Raw genomic sequence first — 22,189 nt, 5'->3', positions numbered from 1 at the left:
GTGGTTCCCTCTTCATGAAATCAACAGGTCACATAATTCTGCATGTCAGGAGGAAGCATTAGCCAACACGCAGTATCATTTTATTACATCAGTCAACAAGGCGACAGCTGGATCCTCCTCATTGTGACAGAAAATATCCATTTTTTTCAAGAATTTGAATGTTGTATAAATGGCACACACACACACACACACACACACACACACACACACACACACACACACACACACACACACACACACACACACACAACTGATTCTGAATTTCATCACAGATGACAGAGTTAACAATTGAAATACACAACAGAGCGACTTAAAGTTTTCTGAGGTGACACATATTAGCATGATCGGCATAATGTGAACAATATTCTCATAAAATATCATTTTGACTGGCAGCTAAATTCAAGTTTTGCCCATGAAGTGGACTCGACTACAGAACGGCGCTGAACTAAAACGAATGTACTGAAACATTCGGCAGACAAGAAGCGAGACAGAAAGAAAGAAAAAGGTGGAACATCACATGCTTTTGTTTGAGTCCACTTCAGTGTGTTTGAGAAACAAGACAAACATTTCCTCCTGAAATCACTTCCCTAACCTCGTAAACATTGGCACTTTCTCTGGTGTTCCTGTTGGCACTAACTGGAAGACAAACTTGTTTCTCTGAGGAACCAGAACAAAGTTGAGACCTGTTCCTGTCACTGGCTTTTCAGTAGCAAATACACAATGAAAGCACATGCATCAAAATGTCAAATGTAAACAAAATTAAAACAAAAACAATCTTGATCTTTCTTTAGTACTCATTATAATATCTGCTCTAGGTTTTTGAAAAAAATAATAATGCTCAACTTTGATCGTCTGTGTGATGACACGACTAGACAAAAGGTTTTTCTGTTACTTCTACTGAACGTGTGCATGAATCCAGGTGATGGTGACATCTGTAGAGGTTTCTGCTACAGACAGGAAAACTGAAGAGGAGTGAAGCTGTTACAAGGGGTCAAGCCACCACATTAATGGAGCTACAGAACAAAAACAAGCATCATGTCATCGAGTCTTCTTCTCTAATTAAACTCAGAGATCTTTTCCAGGAGGAAGACTGAAACTTTATGCTACTTTTATAAAACATGGCTGGAAATATAACTACAAATCTAGTTTTCTGGATAGTTCCCATTTACCTGACTTGGCACTCAATAATACAGACATGTATGCCTCCATCACAATCGCTTATTAGTCCAATTTGAAATAACTGAAAAGCACAGATGCTTGGGTAATTTAAAATGTCATGTTGACACAGTTTGTCTTGTACCTGTTCTGCTCATTCAAAATTCACACTGGTCATCGATGCAGCCGCCCAGCTCATACTCCGTCTGAAAGCTGTATTAGAGCCTCTCCTGATTGGTTTGAACATAGGTAGGTGGGGCTTTAGTGCTCACAGCCACACCTGTGTGACTGAAATGATATGCAGGAAAAAAGTAGAAAAAAAATGTTCTGAAACTGAGTGTTTGGAGTAGTCTGACGCCAGAGCTTTAGGCTCAATATTTGAACCTTTGGCCATGTTTAACATGAGCATCCATCAATGTAAGAGTATATACATGACAGGAAATAAGGAGAAGCCTTAAAGGCCCCTTGCATGAAGTAAAGTTGTGTCTTCATGAGTTATAAATGGCTAGAAACTTAACCAATAACTCCAGATGTTCTTCCCCTTTCAGCCTAACTGACATATTCTATGAATATGCTTACAGTATACAGCATATAGTATATGAAGAATGCCAGTTTTTCAGAACTGGGATTTTCCTACTTAATAAAAAAATCTATTTCAAATTTAAACTGTAGTGTAGTGCAACATTATTTTATTTGTCTGTTAGATCAGCAACACTGGAAGCAATCTTCAAAAGTTGAATCTGTTCATCTGGACGTAGCGTTTTGTGGGAGAAACGTTTCGTCACTCATCCAAGTGACTTCTTCAGTCTCGGCTGACTGCAGGTTTCCCCAATCTTATAAACAGTACATTTGCATAATGACTGAAACCAGCCCACTGAAGGAACAATGGGCTGTGAGGTCAGTTCCTTAATCATAATTATGCAAATTCCCATGACCATTGATCAACAACCACTGACCAAAACCCCCTGATCAACAACCACTGATCAATGACCATGAGTACCATTCACAGAGAGTTGGGGAATGGCTGCAATCACAGCATTGTAAGATGGTGAAAGATGTACCCTTAGGCCCCCTCCTCGATTCAGAGATGGTCTTTCCCTTTTCACTGGAAGCAATAACTTTTTGCCCCAATTACACTCTTCCATTTCTCCACGACAAAAACAAACCACAAACTTTTAAAGAGACTGCAAATGAAAGCTAAACAAGCGGCATGTCAACCTTCCAAAAATCATGACTGACAGGGCCGCCAATGTATGTAAAACGATGTCTTATATACCCCAAAAGGTTGATTCTGTTCATCTGGACGTAGCGATTTCAGTGGGAGAAGCGTTTCGTCACTCATCAAAGTGACTTCTTCTGCCTTAAATATTTATTTTTATTATTTAAGTTCACCCCATGTGAGTTTTATCTCCTTTATATTTATTCTACCCTTGAGACAAAAAGCAGTGCTGCTTCAGATCTATTTCTGTTAAAGGAGAAAAAAATTAGAGGGCCTTTAAGGTGGCGGCATGTACCTTGTAACAGGTCACAATGCTCCAAAGAATCTCAGTAGATAAGGTGGAGACTTAACGGGTGGTAGTGGTGATAGTGAACAAGGTGATGAACACGTGATATAAAAAAAACCACTCCCCCAGTATACATCAGCAGGTGGTGGAGGAGACACCGGCTCTCCTCACTGTCTCAGGCTTAAATAACCAGGAAGTGTGCAAAGAGTCAGCAGGTCGATGAGTGCTTGACTTGCAGTTTAATATGCTGTGAATCCGGAGCCTCGGGAAACATGTTAAAACTTGCAGTCCTTCATTGTGAATGCTGACAGCCAAACCAGAGCTGAGGTCCACAGAGTTACTCCATGATGTTCCTGTTGTAGTCATAGGACAGCCGTCGCTTAGCAGCGGCATGTTGAGCATGCTGATTGGCTGAGGGGAGGCCAGGGGAGAGGCGGCAGTTTGCTGTCGAGGAAGCAGGTCTGCTTTCCTGCAAAGATGAGAACTAAAATCAGCAACACAGCTGACTACAGCGTAGTTTATCAACTAGCCAGAGAGAAGGTTACAACAAATATGAACAAATGATAAAATCAAATCCATTATTATAGAATTATTGACTTGTCGTAGGCTCAAAGCACACAGCGCCGTTAGCTCTGATTAGGATGACACACCAGATGTGAGCGTGGTTTCCCTGCGGATCTTACAATGAAGACCAATTATCAGAACTGTGAGGTGTGAGCTCAGACGAGGAGGGGGAGCACTGACAACCTTGTAGAAAAAACACCTCACACTCCCCTCTCTCTTTCAGGACGCCTGATCTGTAAATAAACTGAGATTTCTAATGTGAGAGTTGAATTGGACTCTGCCTCCTTATAACAAAACTTTGGATCTGCAAACGCACACATAAACACACAAATCTGGAAAAGGAAACGCAACATCACCGGATCGTACCCAGAATTCTGCTGGTACAAGTGTCCTCAGCTATGCTGCCACCTGCTACTTTTCCCTTTGTTATCTTGTATCTATTGTTTGAGTCTGTCCTTGTTCCTTGTCAGATTGTCCCTCATGGCCGTGCATCTCCTTGTTCTGTGTCTCCTTGAAGTTTGCTAGTATTTGAATTCTTTGCCCCTGCTTTAGTTTTAGATTTTGTATTAATATGAATATTCAGTATTAAAACTGTTTGTTTTTTTTAGTTCATTCCTGTTTCCAGTTGTTCTGAGTTTGCATCCACAACCTGCTTGTCACATAGCCATCATATAACACACGAATAGGCAAGGACTGGACTTAAATATGAGACAGTTGTTCCCTTTGACCTACTTTTTAGTGATTCATCCACATATTTATATCTATGGCGGTGAGTTACAGTCAGTGATTACACTGCTATGTTGTCAGTTTAAAATGTAATAATACCTATAATGAGCATGAACCATTAGCAGTAGTTCAGGCAGACCATAAAGTCGAGCTCTGCCACAAGATCAGCTGATATTGATGAAAGCTCCAATCAGCTGATGGTTCAGCTGATCCTCTTACAGGCAAGAAATACATGCTGTGGATCTGCAGCCTGATTTGCAACCCAACCACAGCTTTTTTCAGAGCCATACCACCAAATATAGATTACTCCAGATAAAAACCCATTATTTGACTCTAGCTGTCCTGGCTCCACATCAATCATCCAGTTCTAATAAGTCTGTAGAGATTATATAAAGCATTTCCTCTAAACACAGTTCCTCTAAAGCAAGCTACAAATGTTACTTTAAAAGGCATCAGATCTTTTTGGATCAAACAAAACACAGCTGTTACAGAAAGAGGCCACCTACCAAACCCCTTTCCTGAGTAACGATACGCAAACCCCTCTAAACCAGGTGGGAAAGGCGCGTCCTGAGGAGAGCACAGGTGGAATTTTGGGTCAGCTATATTTACTGCAATATACAACTTACAAAAAGCAATGAATCAAATTAAAATTGAACATATTTGTTCACATTGGCAGCTTTGATTGGTAGTGAGGAGGATTACAAAATTTGTGAGCAAGGGAAGTTATCTGAAAAATATGGAAAAAGACATTCCTGTGCCAAACAGAGCTTCTATCCGGAAAATCTGGGTAATGCTAACAAGGGAGCTGAAGAGACAGCAAACATCCCCTCTGAGAGAAACGTGGCCTACTTCAAAAGAGCACTCGATCTGAACCAGAGGCAGCGAGACTGCTGAAATCGCTGCGTTAGGTCCAGATGCTGCAAAAGTGCCTGCAATCAAAAGACATACTGACAACATTTCAGACGCAGCTATTTTCTGCAGAAATAAACACAAGATCACCTTCAAATTTTGGCTTGCACTAAACAGCCGACAGCTGAAACACCACCCTACTTCACTCTGTCCTCCACTGTTGTCGCCTGCGTAAACAATATCACTTTGACCTTCAGTGAACATTTGATTTGTGCATGCTTTATCATTGCTGCACAGCCAGTACGACACATGTAAACATCTATTTTCCGATAAACTTTAGGCCCCCATGTCAGCGCTGCACGTTTGCACATCTGGATATAACCCAGATTTCAAATATACCACCTAAAGTACCGTCTCTTTTCAGCCGAGGGCATCTTTAACCTTAAACAGCAACACTTTGCTTCTCCTTTTTTGGTCATTCCTTCCAATGACCTTAAATCTCCACACCTCTTTTGTGTGTTTGCTCAAAGTCTCTAACAATATTCCTGTATTGTAGCTCGTCCCGGTGGTAATTTTTTGTAGCTTGTATAAATAACCTTGGCTGTTTTGTTCATCTGCAGAGGTTTTAGCTTTTGTAGTTCATAGCTTAGCATAATTTTATTGTACCAGTCTCAATTAGATTTTTTTTTAATCATAGTTACCCTTCTTTAAAAATTCAAAACATCATAAACGTTATTACATAGAACTATTCTCAGTCTTCTATTTTTATGTCTGAACTGTTAATTAGAAAGGTTACTGAAGACTTTATAATTTAATAATTGCTCAATTACAAAATAACACCCCAGTCAAATGATAATGAAAACCAAAATTTTCACACCATATTCAGTAGCAAATTAATTAAACAGCAATAACTTATATTTGAATTTATGTACAGTGAAAGATGCAGCATTGTGGAAAAATTAACGACGAAAACTATAATTGAGTAAAATAAGACCTTTGTGATGAGATGATTTATCTGCTGCTGATAAAATTGGCCCTCTGCTGTAACCCAGTTTAAAATGTAAAGAAGTAGGGACAAGTGAAAAAAGAAGCATAGATAAAATTTAAATTCACATTTCACGCACTGTGATAATGCTGATTGCTGCTTCTGGCCTGTAGCAAGCAGTCACACAGTGGATGGGTAAACCCCACACTTGCATATTTCGAAGGTGCCTTGTAGCTTTCTGATGTGACTCGGTTCAGCAGCGCGCTCAGGGCTGTTCGTGTACTGAGCGTTCTGCATAAAACAGCAGTCACATCATTTGAATGAGGCTGCAGGTTTCAAGGCTATCAGTCAAACAGCACTATCAGTTCATGTTACATGCCGTTAAGGCTGTGTTGACAAATTCAATTTAACAACCTCGAAGCTTCACAAATTGAAAGTGAACACTAAGTGCTCTGTGCTAATTCCCCTGCAGCAAATTATGAGTAAAGAGACGGAACATTTGCTGTAAAATTTGATTTCTTAAGTGTTTTCTATCAGATTGTGAATACTGAAACATGTCCGCAGCGAGCGATTAAGACGCACTCGTCTCCAAAGCTGCTGGGCTCGCATTTCCATGTGCGTGGTGCCGGTCTTTACTCACAGTGTGCGGCTGCTCCAGGTGTAAAGTCTTCAGCAGCAGGTTACGAGACACGCCGTTGGCTCTCTTGTATCTCTGGCCGATCATTTTGTTCAAGTCGTGGAAACTGTCCAACAGCCTAAAGGTTCAAAGACACAGACACGCGATTTCATGCACAAGAAGAACATTTGTTTTAAATGATTGCTTTTCAAAGATTCAAGATCAGATACAGACTGAGTGCAAAACTTGTTTGCTCCAGGTTTAAGGATCATTTCACATACAGACATCTTTTAAATCTGAAGAACATAAAGTGGGCCTGTTAAGATTCCCCCCCCCCATATAATTCTGTATAGAAGTCAAAAGCTCAGACTGCAGACTGCTCCAAACGCTTGGTTTCAGAAACTGTTTTTCCTACTCTGCTTCAAGTGGTATAGTGGTTAACACATTCATCTTACACACAAAAGATCCCCAGTTCAAGACAGGGAGGAGACGCATTCCCAGCCTGAGGGGTCACAAGCCTGGATAAAGAGGAGGGTATGTGGTGTAAAACTTCGACAAAATCAAATATGGATGCAATCTGCTGTGGCGAACCTTTGGGATAGAAGTACGTTTCTTTCGCTGTCCTATGTGACAGTGTGGTCAGCATGGTCATCTTTGTGACCACAGAAGCCCCGCCCACATAAAAGAAAGCCGGATCAAAGGTGTCCTTTAGCTCCACTCACGTGTATTACACAGTGAATGTACTGAGGCAGTATACCATAAGGGAAAAAGAACTATTAATAGCAATGTTGTTTTACTAGAATCAAAGAAAAATGTATAGTGGTGAAAATGAGAGATATAGGCCTCGTTTAAGAGTTTGTTTTAAAGTGTATTCTTCTAGGAAATAGTTCATTTGATATAAAACTCTCCAGTTTACGAAAACATCTCTATAATTAGAGTATGATATGGGAATCTATGTGTTAAGGAATCTGTGATAGTGAATAATTGTAAATGGCTGCTCTGACATACAACAGTCCATATTAGCTCAACTGCAAGTTGAAGGAGGTTCAAACACATTTTCTCCCATAAAGACGACATCTGACAAGCCCACCCATCTGGTGTGGTTTTACGACCACTAGAATAGTTCCCAGCTTTTTTCAAGGGTAGCTGCACAGGCAGAGGGCACCCTCACCAACCCAGTCATTTTGTTCTGTAAGCATATCTGAAATATGACAGAAACCACACAGTTCAGAAAAGAGCTTCAAGGGTTGCTCCTATTAGGCTGTCCAGGGGTACAAAGTTAAAAACATGTTTGCTCTGATAGGTTATAGTCAATTCTAACAGTTCCTTGAAATATAGTTGCACTTCACCACAGTCACCACTAGGTGGCCACATTTTCTTTCAACTTGTCAACATATAGTGTTTTATCTCGTAAAACCACCAACACCATAAAAGAACATCAAATTATGCATTTTGTATTCATTCCTGTTTGACTTGAGTAAAATGACACAAATGATTTAGAGAAATATTCAGTGTTGGAGGGACAAGGAAGTCATTTTGTGAATAATTCCATTAAAAAAGGACTTGTATGTATAATGATATTTTTTTTTAAATGAACCCATACAGATTGTTTAAAATGAAAGTTTCCCTGGCTGATAGTTTTTGGTAATTGTTACGAGCATTTTCTTTAAAAACAAGTATGAATATTTAAGAAAAAGAGTCAACATTATGTAAGGAAAACACAGTATTTCTGTTAAAATGGTGAATTTATGGAATAGTTTTATGAGGAAGAAAAAGTTCAATATTTATGAGAAAGATCTAAAAAGATTTTGTTGCTCTCTTTTATCAAATCAATTTGGAGAATTGAAGGGTTTGGTGAAGGATGACAATCTGTCAAAATACAATCATAAAAATTTGAAGGAGTAAAACTGAGTCTGACGATTTTTGGGGTCTGATCCATTCAGTACAGAGTACTTTTGCAATAATATAGAAATAAAAACAGTATTTATGACTGGTTTCATTAGCCCTGAATCACAGCCTACTTTATCATCCTTCTAGACACTAGTGGGAAACATCCCATCCAATCTCTTCTGCTTATCCTTGTGGGAAACGGTGGGAAACACACGTTACTAAATTAAACTTTGGTGAAAGCTGAAACTAATGATTGAAACCAGGAAAGTGTTTACTGATGGCATGGATAAAGAGAGCGGAAGAATGTACATTGAAGGTACTTGTGCACTGACTTCACTCAGGTTCTTAGGTTTATTCCCATCCATCTTTTATCTAGAGCCATCGCTACACATGATGGCCTTCGTCAGCACGGTTCACCTACCCCTGGTCTTGGCTTGCTCCGCCTCTGAGGAGCTGGCTCAGTGTGGGAACAGTACTGAGGTCACAGGAGTCACTTGAGGATGAACCAGTAAATGAGGGGAAGGCTTCAGCAAAGACAGCCGCCTGCAGTAAATACAGAGAGAGCTCATCAAATACAGCTTGAGAGCTCAGCACACCGCAAGAAAACAGTCAAAACACAAGCATCAAAAACACTTTAGCAGCATTTAGGAAAAAATACGCATTTATGGTTCATTACATGAAAAGTTAATACTTTATTTTCATAAAGGCCTCCTTGTGGCACCACAGGCACAAAAACACTTTAGCAGCATTTAGGAAAAAATACGCATTTATGGTTCATTACATGAAAAGTTAATACTTTATTTTCATAAAGGCCTCCTTGTGGCACCACAGGCACATGAGCCAACTTATTTAAAAACAGCCAATCTCCTCCTCTCACTCTGCTTCACTGCAGTTTTGGGCAGGGCTCATTTTTCATCTGCATCTTTGCACTGTGCTTAATGTCCACTGGGAGACTCTCCCCGCACTGCTGACTTCTTATTTTTAAATTTTATTTTTAAGGAAAAAAAAAAGCTGGGGTAATGTGAGTTATACCGCTGGAGAAAATACTGATTAATTTTTACTCATAAAACTTAGTCACTCCTCCCGCAGGGTTACATCAGGGTGAGCCGTGTTTCCATGGTAATGGCGCAGCCAACTGAGAAAAAGGGGGAAATTTTAGGTCACAGACATATGCACTTTCAACTGGATAAGAATTAGTGACCCACACAGATAACACTAAAATCACCCCATCTCTCACCAAAAAACAAATCCTGCATAAACAAAGATTTGGACATTAAACTAAACTCCTTCTCTAAGTTATAGTCAAGATACAATACACACACGAAGGTTTTTGCACATTTCACCCAGGGCCAGCTATATCTACCAGACACTAAGAATAGCAGATGGAGCAAATAATGCATAGATTTACACATGAATAATTCTTTTCTACTGCATGATCCACAGGGGACTGAGTAACTACACAAATAACTCCCTGAATCCACCGAGCATCCCTGATCGATGGTACAGGAAGTGCAAACAGAGGTTAGAGTCACAGAGACAAACCACGCAAGACAGAAATTCAATGCTGTGACACAAATGAACCAATCCTGAGGAGTTTGTGGACTCTCAGTGAAGTGGATGTAATGGCCACTTTAGCTCTTACTGAACAAACAGAACCGTTTTTATAGCAGTTACTGAAGGAAAACTGTACCAGGTTCTGATTGGCTGAGAGTCTGTCTCTCCTCTCCTCCACAGCACTGGCTGGCCACCACTGCTCCACAACGTCTCCACCTTCATCTGATGAATCCTGAGGGAAGGCTGTCCAGGTGTCGTCTGACTGGGGGAACGAGCTGTCCGTCTTGCCTGGCGTCCAGAGGGTCGACTCACTGGTGATAGCATGCTTTCCAAGTGCTGTTATCAGGCACACACACAGGCACATGCACATTAAGTCTTAGTACATAGTATGTACTTTCGATGCTCTTAAAGGATAATAATGGGCATTAACCCTGTATTATAATACAGCAACAGCAGCATTGGTGCTAAAGGTGACAACAATTACTAGGATGGCTTCCAAACAGGCCCAGTTTATCCAAATGAATGAAGAATCCTAATAACTGTTTTGTACAAATGTCCACAATCGTTTTTAAATGCTGGAAAATTAAATTAAATTCTACAGAGCCTACAACACATCCAACTAATAATTTAAGAAATCTCTGTCTGATCTTTGCATATCTTCACTAACTGTTTATTCAGTCTACTTAAACCTTGACAAGTTTCTAAGATGCTTTAGATGGTTTCAATTCACGGAGTCTTACTGTTGCAGACTAAACCGTTCCTGTCGTCCTCATGTGCTCTGTGCAGATGGATGCAGCTAACCTATAAAATAGACCTGATGCTTTTTAAAGGGAAGTACAGTATTTTTCATGCAACACCTGGAACAGACTTCAGTCTTCTGTGACCCAGAACTGGAAAAGCAGTTCAGAAGATGGACGGACAGATGATATGTTCATCCAAAATACTGTTGAGCAGTTCTGTCCTGTCCAGTGCTGCCCCTCCCTTCCACTGGAGGGTTCTTCCTGTTAAAAGGGAGTTTTTCCTTCCCACTGTTTCCCAGTGCTTGTTAATAGGAGGTCGTCTGATTGATGGGGAGTTCTCTGTGTTATTATTGGGTCTTTACCTTTCAATATAAAGTGTTGTTTTGATTCGGTGCTATATAAACATATTTAATTGAATTAAACAGAATTAGAAAGTAGTATAACACAGAAATACTTAAAGTCCAAGCCCATTAATGCTAGTCAGGTTGGACCATCAGTTTTATCCATGCTCTCACGCACGGTGTTTGAGCAATGTGAGAATAACAACACTGTAGTCCAATGACATTGGTGGTTAAGCACCGGGGGGGGGGGGGGGGGGTTGCCAGTCATATTTCAGGGGTATGGTGTGGAGACATGCTCCCATTAAAAGGTGTGTAAAAAAAAAAAGAAAAAAAGAGCAGGCTAAGGTCATTTACAAACTGCAATCGCTCTGATGCTCTAAAAGTTAAACTGGTTTCTCACAAAGATAGTGGTTATATTTTTTTATTTACATTTATGTTGTTTGGATGAGTGGTTTGTGAGAAAGCTGCAGCCGTCTTAAACAGCCCAGCGAACTCACAGACACACACACCTTTTTTCACCGAATGTAACATCCAAAGCAGTAACTTTGTTTTTCTTGCATGTGATGCATTTAGGGGACACCTGTAAATCTTGGATACGGAGGCACCATGCTAATATTTGAAATTATTATTAGATGTGTCAGAATTAAAACCCACAGTTTTAGTAGCTCTTCAGCTTTCTATTTGTCAGCAGCACAGCAAGACAACTTGCATTTATTATTCTGTTAATCACCTTGTCGTATCATTGTGTTGTCTATGGCTGTGACTGCTTCCTGCTGTTGCTTAAAAAGTTGCCTGCTGTACCAGACTCTGCGGGACTCTTTGAGTTTGTATGCTGGACTTTAATCTCACCGCGACATCTCACTGCGTGGAAACATTTCAGTGAATATTTGTATCTCTCTTCGATCCCTGCTGCTTTGACACATCTACATGTCGCTCTCCATTGCTCGGTGTATTTATCCAACGATGTATCTATCAGACACTTGTCTGTGAGACTGTTTCCTTTTCACCCGTTGCCCAATAACCTGAGGCTAACAGGAGAGCTCACTGGCCTGTTTGCTGCCTCCCCCTCTCTTAGCTCGACTCTGAATGATTAATACCGTGTAGTGAGACGGGGAGATCGGTTAGGAATCCAGGTCAGGACAAACTACAGTCTTATTTCCACTGTGCTGGTAAGTGATACCAAGGCAAGAAAGAACTCCGCATATTTATCACAAGATTAAAAGCACTACTGGTCAACAACTTATTTACGTCATCTAAGTTACAGCATGTGCTTGAGTGTACAATGGTTAGCTGTATGATTATCAGGCTGCCTTACTTTAACTCTTTACCCCCATTTCAGGCCTGTTTACAGAACAAATTGTTTGCATCACATGTTAGTGAGGGTGGTCGCTGCCTTTGCAGGTACCCTTCAAACTGCATCTCTATTGATATACACTGAGGGATCAAATGTATCATTATGGAGGAATGAGTTAAAACAACCTGTTCTGGAACACACTTCCAATCAAATGTTTTTCCATGTTTTTTTGGCCTCTCACTCCTTTTATTTCAAGCTAATTTTTTTAACCTATTCAGTGTAGATTTATAATATGTATTTTCCCAGATTTCACACAGCCACAGCCTGCCTCTGTTTGCAAATGCTATGAAAGGTGTTTGTTACACTCATTCTTGTCTGTTGAAGTTTCTGTCTCCATCTTAGTGCTGTAGCTATTTATTAAAAGACTTTTGGGTCATGGTGAACTACTTCACTTTATCCACTGTGTGAAACAAGTATATTTATCTCCTCCTCCTTTTAAGCCAACATTTTCCTGATTGGCTGGCCCTCATTGAGATGCTTAAACAGAATGTGGGTGGGGCTTCAGTGCCTGAGATTGCCTTATTAGGGATGCCCATCATAAGTGACATCATACAGAGCCATGGATAGAAAAAAAACAACTTCAGCCATGTTTAATACGAACATTTGCTACTGTAACTCACATGTTTATTGAAAGCCCATTTTAATTACTAATAATTAAAACCAAAATAAACTAAAAGGCCAGATAAGTGTGAAAATATGCATAAGTAATGTGGGTGAAGCAAGCCTTTAGGTTTTATAGCTGGTGCTTTAATTTTTGCCCTTTTACATACTTCAGTCCCTCTGATGATAAATGGTGACTGATAAGCCATCAGCAACATGTTAAAATAAACAGAAATACTTTTCAGTAGAACAGACTGAGACATAATTATACACCAACCTCAGCACAGCCTCATTTAGCCCCCCTGTGGAAACTGGGCTTAACATGATTTAGGTGATTAGCTAAACGGAGCAGAATGAGGGATCATTACGACTGATTAACACCGGCTGTGAGAGAAAAACAACGAGGCGCAAGGAGTAAAAGATCTGACATACCTGCGCGTGTCTGCTTCATGAGTGTAGCAGATAAGAGCCATCATACTGTCAGACTACTAATTAAATTCATTTATTTATGATTCGGTTACTAGCACTGCTTTATTTTGTTCATCATACACTTCTTTAAAAAAATCCAATAAAAAAATATTTTCTTCTCAATTACCTTCTTGCACTGAATGATGGTGTCCAATATTTTTTAATTCCACGTACCCAGGAAGCTTTGAGATGGGTTTAGTTTTTTTCCTCTCTGAGTTTGTTAGCAGGATTAGTCGAAAAGAATCAGGTAGATTTGTAGGAAAAGTTGTACCAAAGATGAGGAAGGGCCCAACTGCCTTTTGGAGTTGATCTCAGTCCAGTATTTTTATTTTATTTTTTTTGAATGGATCTTTTGAGGGCGACAATATTAAAAAACTGCAAAATATCTTGATGTTCTCTATAAAACACTAACTTAGATCCAGATAATTAGATCTCAATTCTTGAGGAGGGAGTTAACAAACAGTAAAAATTAAGTCTGCAGTATTTAAATAGTACATAGTAATGCAGTTTAAGTAAGGACTGAGGTGAATAAACTTCCAGCTGCTTTATCCCCGCAAACACATCTTCATAAAATAGAAACTATAACAGCAACAGGATTTTGGAAAGATAAAAGTAAATACCCACTTGTGCATAACTATTTGTGCGCTTCTTGAAAACAGATTGTGTGCACTTGCATTCCTCAAAGTGTACAAAAGGTTAAAAATGCACTAATTCTCTGAGGGAGTTGTTGCCATTCACTCTTTGTTTCCCCAACACAACACAAAGAGTGTTAAAGAGTCTAAATCTGCACATTTCTGACTTTTTTCTGAAAATCTCTGAACCCTTTCTGTGTCAGCCTTGTTGTCCAGGACCAAAAGATCCAAGTCTACAGCACACAGAAAGGCAAATTTACTAAAGATCCCAAAGGAGTGAAAGAGATACTAAAATGAGAGGAAAGCCTGGCTTGTAAACACAGAAAGGGACAGAGAATGAACAACCACGAGACTCACCAACACTCTCTCTGCTCCCACAAGGCACTGAGGCAGTCATGGTGAACTCCTCGCTCCAGGCTGGCTCTCCCTCTGCCTGCATGAACACTCCAAACTCATCTTCCTCCTCCTCCTTCCTCCCTTCGTCAGTGGCCACAGTGGAGCCACTCTCCACCTCACCCTGCTCCTCCAGCTCTCTTCTCTTCCCTTCTTGGCCTCCTTCTCTGTCTCCTGCTGTTGCACTGACTGCCTCCTCCTCCTCCTGACAGGGCAGGCCGGTTGCCATGGATCCCAGGGTGGGCAGGGAAGGGGCAGGATTAGCCTGGGAGAGCACAGGGGAGGTGGGGAGATTGGTGCAGGCAGTGTTAGTGATGTTAGTCTCTCCACTTGTTTCAACAGGGGCGATGCTTGTTTGTGCACAGGTGTATCCATCCTCCTTCTCCCACTTCCTGTGTTCATCTTCAACCTCCTGTAACTGCCAGTCTTCCTCTGAAGCACGGTTTATCTCTGTCCCTTCATAATTATCTCTGAGTGTGACTTCTCCTTTACATTCATCCGACTTCCAAATTTCCCCAGCTCCGTCTCCATGTTCAGGATTGAGGCTCTCTTCTAAATTTCCTTCTTCTGACTCCAGCTCATCTTTCGTCCCACATTTGCTGCTCTTGTCTGCCACAATCCTCTCGCCTGACTCAGAGATGGAATGATCTCCATCTGTGAGGGGTGAAGGTAACACTTCCTCCTCATTTTTAAACACAGATTGAGGTTTATTATGTAATACCTCATTCACAGTGGTTTTCTCATTGGCCTGTTCTTCTTCACCCGTGACCCCAGAGTTTTCTTCCTCTTGCTGATACCCCTCAACGTGATTCTCCTGCTCCTGCTCAGCCTGAACCCAACAAGTTTCATGGTCAGCACTGCAGACGCTGCCCTCTATGGGTGCGGCTGACTTGTTAAAACTGAGGGCGACTGCAGTGCTGCTGGAGGCAGGCGTAAAGACTGCACACCAGCTGGAGAATTCATCAAGAGCCTCGCTGATGTTCTCCTTTTCATCTTTAACATCTGCACACTCAGCCCTTTTCTCTGATTCTTCACCTGCTTCATCGAGGTCAGAAAATCTGTTTACATTAGCCCCTTCTTCTTCACGGGGACATTCACTTGGTTTTCTCTCAGTAACGCTGTTCTTATGTCTTAAATTATCAGTCAACCCAGAATGTCCATGGGTGACGATATTTCCTTCAGTGTATCTGTCCCCTTGTTCCTCTGAATAGCCATCCTTGCTCTGAGAAGCTTGTGTCTTCTGCCCCTCGCTGCTCTCAGTTTCTCTTGTTTCTCCCACATCGCAGCTGTTGTGGGAGTCACTGTAAGAACGGGTAGATTCTAGGTCAGGGTTTAGTTCAGTCAAAACAGAGCTGGAAGACTCTAACTTGCCGAGGCCTCCCTTATCCTCCTCTTCATTCTTTTGCCTTTCTTTCCTCATTCCCGTCACCTCACTGTTCAGCCTGTTCGGGATGCCTCCCTCGTGCCCATCCTGGCTTTTCCTCCTCTGTGCTCTCCTTCCACATTGGATGCAGGATTTAGGAGAAACGCTGTGGCTGCATCTGGCTCGCTGGCTGTCCTGCTGTGGGGTGGAGTCCAGGCCTCCTTTGTCTTGCTCTTCCTGCCTTTTTTCCACAGCGATTTCACCAGCAGGAACTTCCCTGCTCCTCTGCTGCCTCTCTCTGCTCACGCCTGTTTTCTCCCGGCCCGCTGCATTGCCAGACTTCCTCCATCTCCGCCCCGATCGCACCCTAACCCGGTTTGCTCCAGTCTGTGCCGGTGGAGTTGGCCCAGCTGGAGTGTCTCTGCGTCCTCCTCCTACTCCAGTCTTTCCTCTCAGCCATCCTCCAACCACACTGGATGCTGCACTGGTTGTCACTCCAGAGTTGGGCTTAGCTGCTGAATACAAACAGCTTCCTTTCTCAGTCCGGAGGAACAAACACTGAGTCTGAGTCTTCCCGCTGCCCTCTGAGGTCTTCAGAGTGGCAACTGTTACCAAAGCTCCGATTCCAGCCTGCCTACTGTCCACCCCCAGCGGAAGCCCATATCCCATGCGACCCCACTCGCCACTCAGGCAAACATCTGCAGGCCTGGGGCAGGACGCTGAACTTCCTCGACCTGCAGGAGGAGCTGCGGGTGCTTGTCCTCCTCCCAGCAGATTAGCAGTCTTGTGGCGATTCCTGGAACACAGGGCCCAGGCTCGGAGACCCCGAATGAGCGGCAGATCTGCCAGTCCCAGCTCCAGTCGGCTGGGGAAGGGCAGAGAGGCTCTGGAGCATTTCTGGAGCATCTCCCGGCTAGAGCCTGACATGCTCAGGCACGGGTAGTTGTTGTTATTATTCTGCTGGAGCATAGTGCTTGTTGTGGGCCTCATCTATGTTTTATTGGTTGGTTTTTGCTTATCCTTTATTAAAATGCAGCCTGTCGGCTCAAGTTGAATTCTCATTTGTGAGAGGGAGCGCTGCCACAATCAAGAATGTATTCTTGATTCACAGCCTGACAGCTCAAAGGTAAAAAGATCATCATTTAGAAAAAAAAAACTAAAAAAATCACTGGGCACTATGAAACAGCTAAAACAGATTTCTCACTGATTAATTCTGACAGTGGTACCGAAGACGATGTTTTCCTAACATGGCCGGAGGGAGATGAATCTCCTTGTAATCTCATATCTTAGCAGATCATTCTGACTGCATCTGAAGACAGAATCAGTTGTTTTTCTGACGGGCGACCTGCGGTTGTTTGCATCTATAACTCCTCAACTTAGAGAGTCTCCTGACGAAGAAGAGAAACATGCAGGTGTGATGTCCAGCTGTCAGTGCTGATGAGAGCAAGGGAAATGAGAAGTTTGTTTTCTTCCAGGCTGACGCTCAGTGACGCTGTCTCCAGAGCTTCGCCGCCCTCCCCGTTCACTGGCCTCTCCTCACTGAGGACTGACTCAGCTGTCACAGAGCACCCTGCAGGGGAATGGGTAAAATAAATAAATAAATAAATAAATAAAACATGGAAATTAAAGACTCATAGTGCAGACTTATTATAAGGTAGTGTGATATGATTAAAGAGCAAGGATCCCGCCAAGAGGAGGCCCAATCCAGTAAACCAGGATGAGCTAATGAATAAAAAGCTTAAATATTAAAATAATTTAATGCTGACTTCACTTTGGTTTGGCTCAATGGGTTGCAGCTGTAAGTCAGTGTGGGAGGTGTGAGTCTGTCAGAGGTCATGCATTTGAATCCAAAGTGACTTCTTTTCCCACTACTCCGACCCAAACAGGCTCTTTTATATATATGAAAATGGGAACTGACACCATTTGCATTGTGGTGAGAATTAGATTAGTTGTTGCATCAGCCACACACAATCATCCAGTAGACTAAAAACGAAACACAGGTGGCCATAAACCCATAAATCCACTTCCCCTGCCCACACAGCTTAAAGGATTTACCCGAAGAGCATCAATAACCCGCCACATAAGCGACGAAAATAGGTTTGAGCCACGTATGTCATACTTAGCCTACTCCTATCAGCACCACTGTGATGAAGATGAGCCACGTCAAACCACACAGTGTACCAGCACTACCTGTGTTCCCAGCCAGCATGTCCTGAGAGGGATGCCCACAGCCGAGTGCTCATTGTTTCTTACCTTTTTCGAAGCCCCGGGGTCTCAGGTCCAGGCTCTGGATTAAGTGTCCTTTACTTAATGCCCCTCTGCTTCCTTATTGTTTACAGACGAAGCCTATTCTCCCTCCTCTCGGGCTCTGGAGCATCCTAAAGTGGAATCAGCGCCGCCTCATCTTTCTACTCGGCCTGCACCACAAACGTTACAAATCGCTCGAACATCCATTCAGTCCTGTCCCATCGTTTAAATCAGAGCACAGCCTCTTTTTTTTTCGCTCTCTCCTCCCGACTCGTTCAGCCATTGCGCATCATCTCATCCGCCGCGGCTCGGCATCGTGCGCCGCCGCATCTTACCGCAGTAGCCTCCGGTGTGCACAGCGAGCAGGATGACGAAGAGCTAATTTGACTTACAGCCCACTCACTGATAGGAGGCGTGATTCGTGCCACACAGAGCAGAGAGAGGTGAGGCGAGCGGAAGTGTATGGAGGGTTCGTGATGCCACACTTAGGGAGAAAGAACGCACTGGTCTAAAATACAGAATCTATTTGTTTGCTACTGGGAGCTTCAGACCTAGATCTAAAATTTAACACAAATTTATCATATGTACGTTGATTTCTGACATTTTAAGAGGTCAGTATAACATGTAATAAAAACACAGTGTCTGGAATTTTAACCATTCCACATTAAAATAGTTTTAATGTGTTTATTCTGAAAAAACAAACAAAATGGGACATTTTAGACGAAATGTTTTTTTAAGTACAGGTGAAAGAATCCCAGTAGCAAAATTATTATTGACTGGTGAGTTAATTATAATAACTATTAGAAAAAGTAACAAATCATAGAAAAATATGGCTACTTTTGTTTTTTCTGGGCACACTCACAGTTTCTCTGATGTATTCCTGAGATATGACAAGCAGCTTTCTCTGAAAATACTTAACAATAAAATCAGTTGATTTATTTTCAGTGTGCAGCAGAAAAATATACACAAGAGAAACAGTTACAGAAAGTGAAAATGTCACCCACAGGTCACATATGAAAGTATTTGTATCCTCTCCATATTTCTATAAGCATTTGAAATAAAGGAGTAAATATTCTGAAATTTTAGAGGTCATTTTTTATATTACTTGTTAGCTTAATTTGCCAAAATTACCAGTAGACTAGCCACAGGTGTCTGTGTTTACATAAGTCACTTGGTCTACAGTGCTGCTGTTTATGTAATGGTTGAGTTTCATTGCATTAATAACTGTTTATTTTTCTACTCACTGTATTATCTACATTATCTATATTAGGACAGTGAGTTAGTCACCTATCAGGGAGCCAGTACCTGTGCTTGTTGTAGTAAAAGTGCAGACTAGATGCCACTTTCACCCATAGTTTATGATTGTACCGTTTTTTTGTGTGTGTTTTTGTGACAGCATATTGGACATTAAGGTCAGTGATGGGAATAACGGCGTTACAAGTAACGGCTTTACTTTTTTCAGTAACGAGTAATCTAACTAATTACTATTCCTATCGTTACAACGCCGTCACCGTTACTAACAAGAAAATGTGGTGCGGTCACGTTACTATTTTTCAACAAACAGACGGTTGAAGCTGTCTTCAGCTTATCGCATCTTATATCAGTTGCACGGAAGTAGCTGTCTACGTAAGTAATCTGGACGCTACAGCTTTAAGTAGCTGCGCGCTCCCGCGGACGGCAATCACTTTCTGCCCGATGATCACTGTCTAGCACAACACCTGGAGCTCAGGGGGGCAAAACAATCGCATGAGCGCTGCTGTTTGACTGAGGAAGAATATTGTAGTCGTGGTAAGCCAATCACATGACCACTTCAAGATGACAAAGCAACAAGGTGATATATACCAGTTTTTAAATTGTGTCGATAGGCCACGTAAAACCAGAGTCATGTTTACTGTCTAAGGAGAGCGCTAGCAAGCACTCTCTGCTTATGACAAAAACCCCCAAAACAAAACAAAAAACAGCCCTTTGGTGTTGGTGGAAAAATGCACCATGTCGACCAATCAAAAAATGATATGGCAACATGACATTTAGTTGTTTAGGAAGAGGGGGAAGTTTTAGGAGTGACGGTGAGAGAGAGAGAGAGCAGAAAGAGAGAGAGAGAGCGAGTTTTGAGATGTGAGAGATTTGTGACGTTTAGCGTGTTTGGAGTGTGTAGTTAATGTGTTGTCTTGTGTAGTTAGTGTGTAGTGTTGTGGATAGTTTTGTGTTGTGTGTCAGAACAACAAGGCGACTGCTGTCTCCAGGTAGAAACAGGAGTGATACACCTGCTGCTGTCAGACCTGCAGGTATCAGGCTGTGATGTTCTCCTTTATAGTGGACAGAAATTTTGGAGTGGCACAAATAATTTGTGTGGCATCTTATCAAATGCAGAACAGCTGATTGTTCTGTAAATAGTTTGAAATGATTATTAAAAAGGGGGTAAAAGGTAAATGGATGCAAATAACTTTGTTGTTTGCAAAACTTGTGCAAAGGATTTTAAAATTGACAATTTATATTTGAATTAAATTTATTAAATATGATTCATTAAACATGTTTGTGGTTGTTACAGTAAAAAATATAACTTTTTCTACTCAGATTTTATGTTTTCTGTCTGATTTTAGATCAATTGTGTTAATATAGTATGTCAAAATGAAAAGATAACTGTAAATTCAGACACGTGAGGTTGTGCTGAAAAGGATGATACCAAACAAGACAAAGTAAATAGTTTTTAAAGGTGAAATGTGGAGGGAAAATCAAAAGTAGTGAAAAATGGCCAATTATAGCCTGGACCAACGTTTTTTTTTTTTTTTTTTTTTTTAAAGTAACGCAATAGTTACTTTTCAAGTAAATTAATTACTTTTAGAATCTTGTAACTCAGTTACTAACTCAGTTACCTTTTTGAAGAAGTAACTAGTAACTATAACTAATTACTTTTTCAAAGTAAATTGCCCGACACTGATTAAGGTACAGTGTGGAGTATGTTTAAATTGTTATGACACCATCTAAGAGGTGTTGACTTTAGTTTCAGTGATTAAAATTCTAGTAAATTATGTTTCCATTGCTTTGTACTAATTAGCATTTACCTTGCTAACCCCTTGCTAACGGAACTTGCAAGGATTCATCCAAATATGGTTAATTCTGGCTCCAAACAAATAAAACAACAACAACAACAAAAACACCCTTGTATTAGCCAAAAGAAACTTTATTTTAAAAGGGATGAAATTATGAGATTTTAAAAATGCTGAAATTGTTCAGTGAACTGAAAACAGTAAGTTTGTAGCTGGTGATGCTGTGCTCTCCCCTGTCTCTGCTTCGTGGCATTGTTTACTCCTCATACAGCATTAGTGTAGCCTCACATACTCTCACCAGAGAGCCTACGTTTTCACAGCATCATCACAGCAGCAGATGAGTAGATTGGGAGACATACACACACACACATAGAAGGAAGACGTCATACATCCATGTGCACAATTTACTTTTTCCTCCAAAGTCCTCCTCTCCAGACATTTTCAATAAGCCTCATTCATGTGCTATGGATCTTTTTCATAACTCTAATATAAACAGGCCAGTGAAACCGAGCTTACCCTAATTTGGTATTATATAGTCAAAATATTCAAAAAGAAATACATTAAAGATTATTAAGAGCCTTAATTATTTTTCTGGATTTAAATGGGCTTCCAGACCGCTGCGTTTCTTATATTAGGAATTTAAAATGTACATGTTGTGCTTTGTTCATATATTCTGTCATACTCTTTAAGTGGTGTATGCTTATATTAAATAAAGCTGTTTTCAAATAATGAGGCCAGTATACACACACCATAAATTGCTATATACTGCTTCAAATAGCCTTTTCAGTCATTTTTTTTATACCCTTGGCTAGATATGATGTCATAGATGGAGAATCTCCCTAATATGGTCAATTAAGGCACAAAGTGCTACACACAAGCTCCACCTACCCGCTGCCCCTGTGAGGGGCATCGATTCAGGGGGCAGTTGGTTTATGAAAGGAGGGTGGCCTTAAGGGGAAGATCTAAAAACAGCTTGTTTCAGACATTTAATGAAGTGAGGATCTGCACCAAGGCCCAGCTTATGATGAAGAATAACTCTGAGATGTGAATTATGCAATATAAAAATATGGAGTAGGAAATAATATTGTCTCTTTGAAAATTTCACTGAAATTTATTTAAAATTTGACTACAGGACAGAAGAGTTTTTGTGTGAATATTAC

At 41.1% G+C, this 22,189-nt stretch overlaps 1 protein-coding gene across 1 annotated transcript; it reads right to left on the bottom strand.

Moving 5' to 3' along the window:
* Positions 1-63: 63 nt before the first annotated feature.
* On the bottom strand, positions 64-18,342 carry si:ch211-14c7.2 (uncharacterized). The gene is made up of 6 exons (XM_063493273.1): positions 17,989-18,342; positions 14,337-17,305; positions 9,981-10,180; positions 8,712-8,833; positions 6,425-6,539; positions 64-3,129 (listed from the first exon to the last, which is right to left on the bottom strand). The coding sequence occupies exons 2-6, from the start codon at positions 16,723-16,725 to the stop codon at positions 2,998-3,000; spliced, it is 2,958 nt and encodes a 985-aa protein (XP_063349343.1). The 5' UTR covers positions 16,726-17,305; positions 17,989-18,342; the 3' UTR covers positions 64-2,997.
* Positions 18,343-22,189: the final 3,847 nt, after the last annotated feature.

This window comes from Pelmatolapia mariae, linkage group LG14 (assembly GCF_036321145.2).
Source record: "Pelmatolapia mariae isolate MD_Pm_ZW linkage group LG14, Pm_UMD_F_2, whole genome shotgun sequence".
Classification (NCBI taxonomy): Eukaryota; Metazoa; Chordata; class Actinopteri; order Cichliformes; family Cichlidae; genus Pelmatolapia; species Pelmatolapia mariae.
This window is presented reverse-complemented; position numbering and strand designations above follow the sequence as displayed.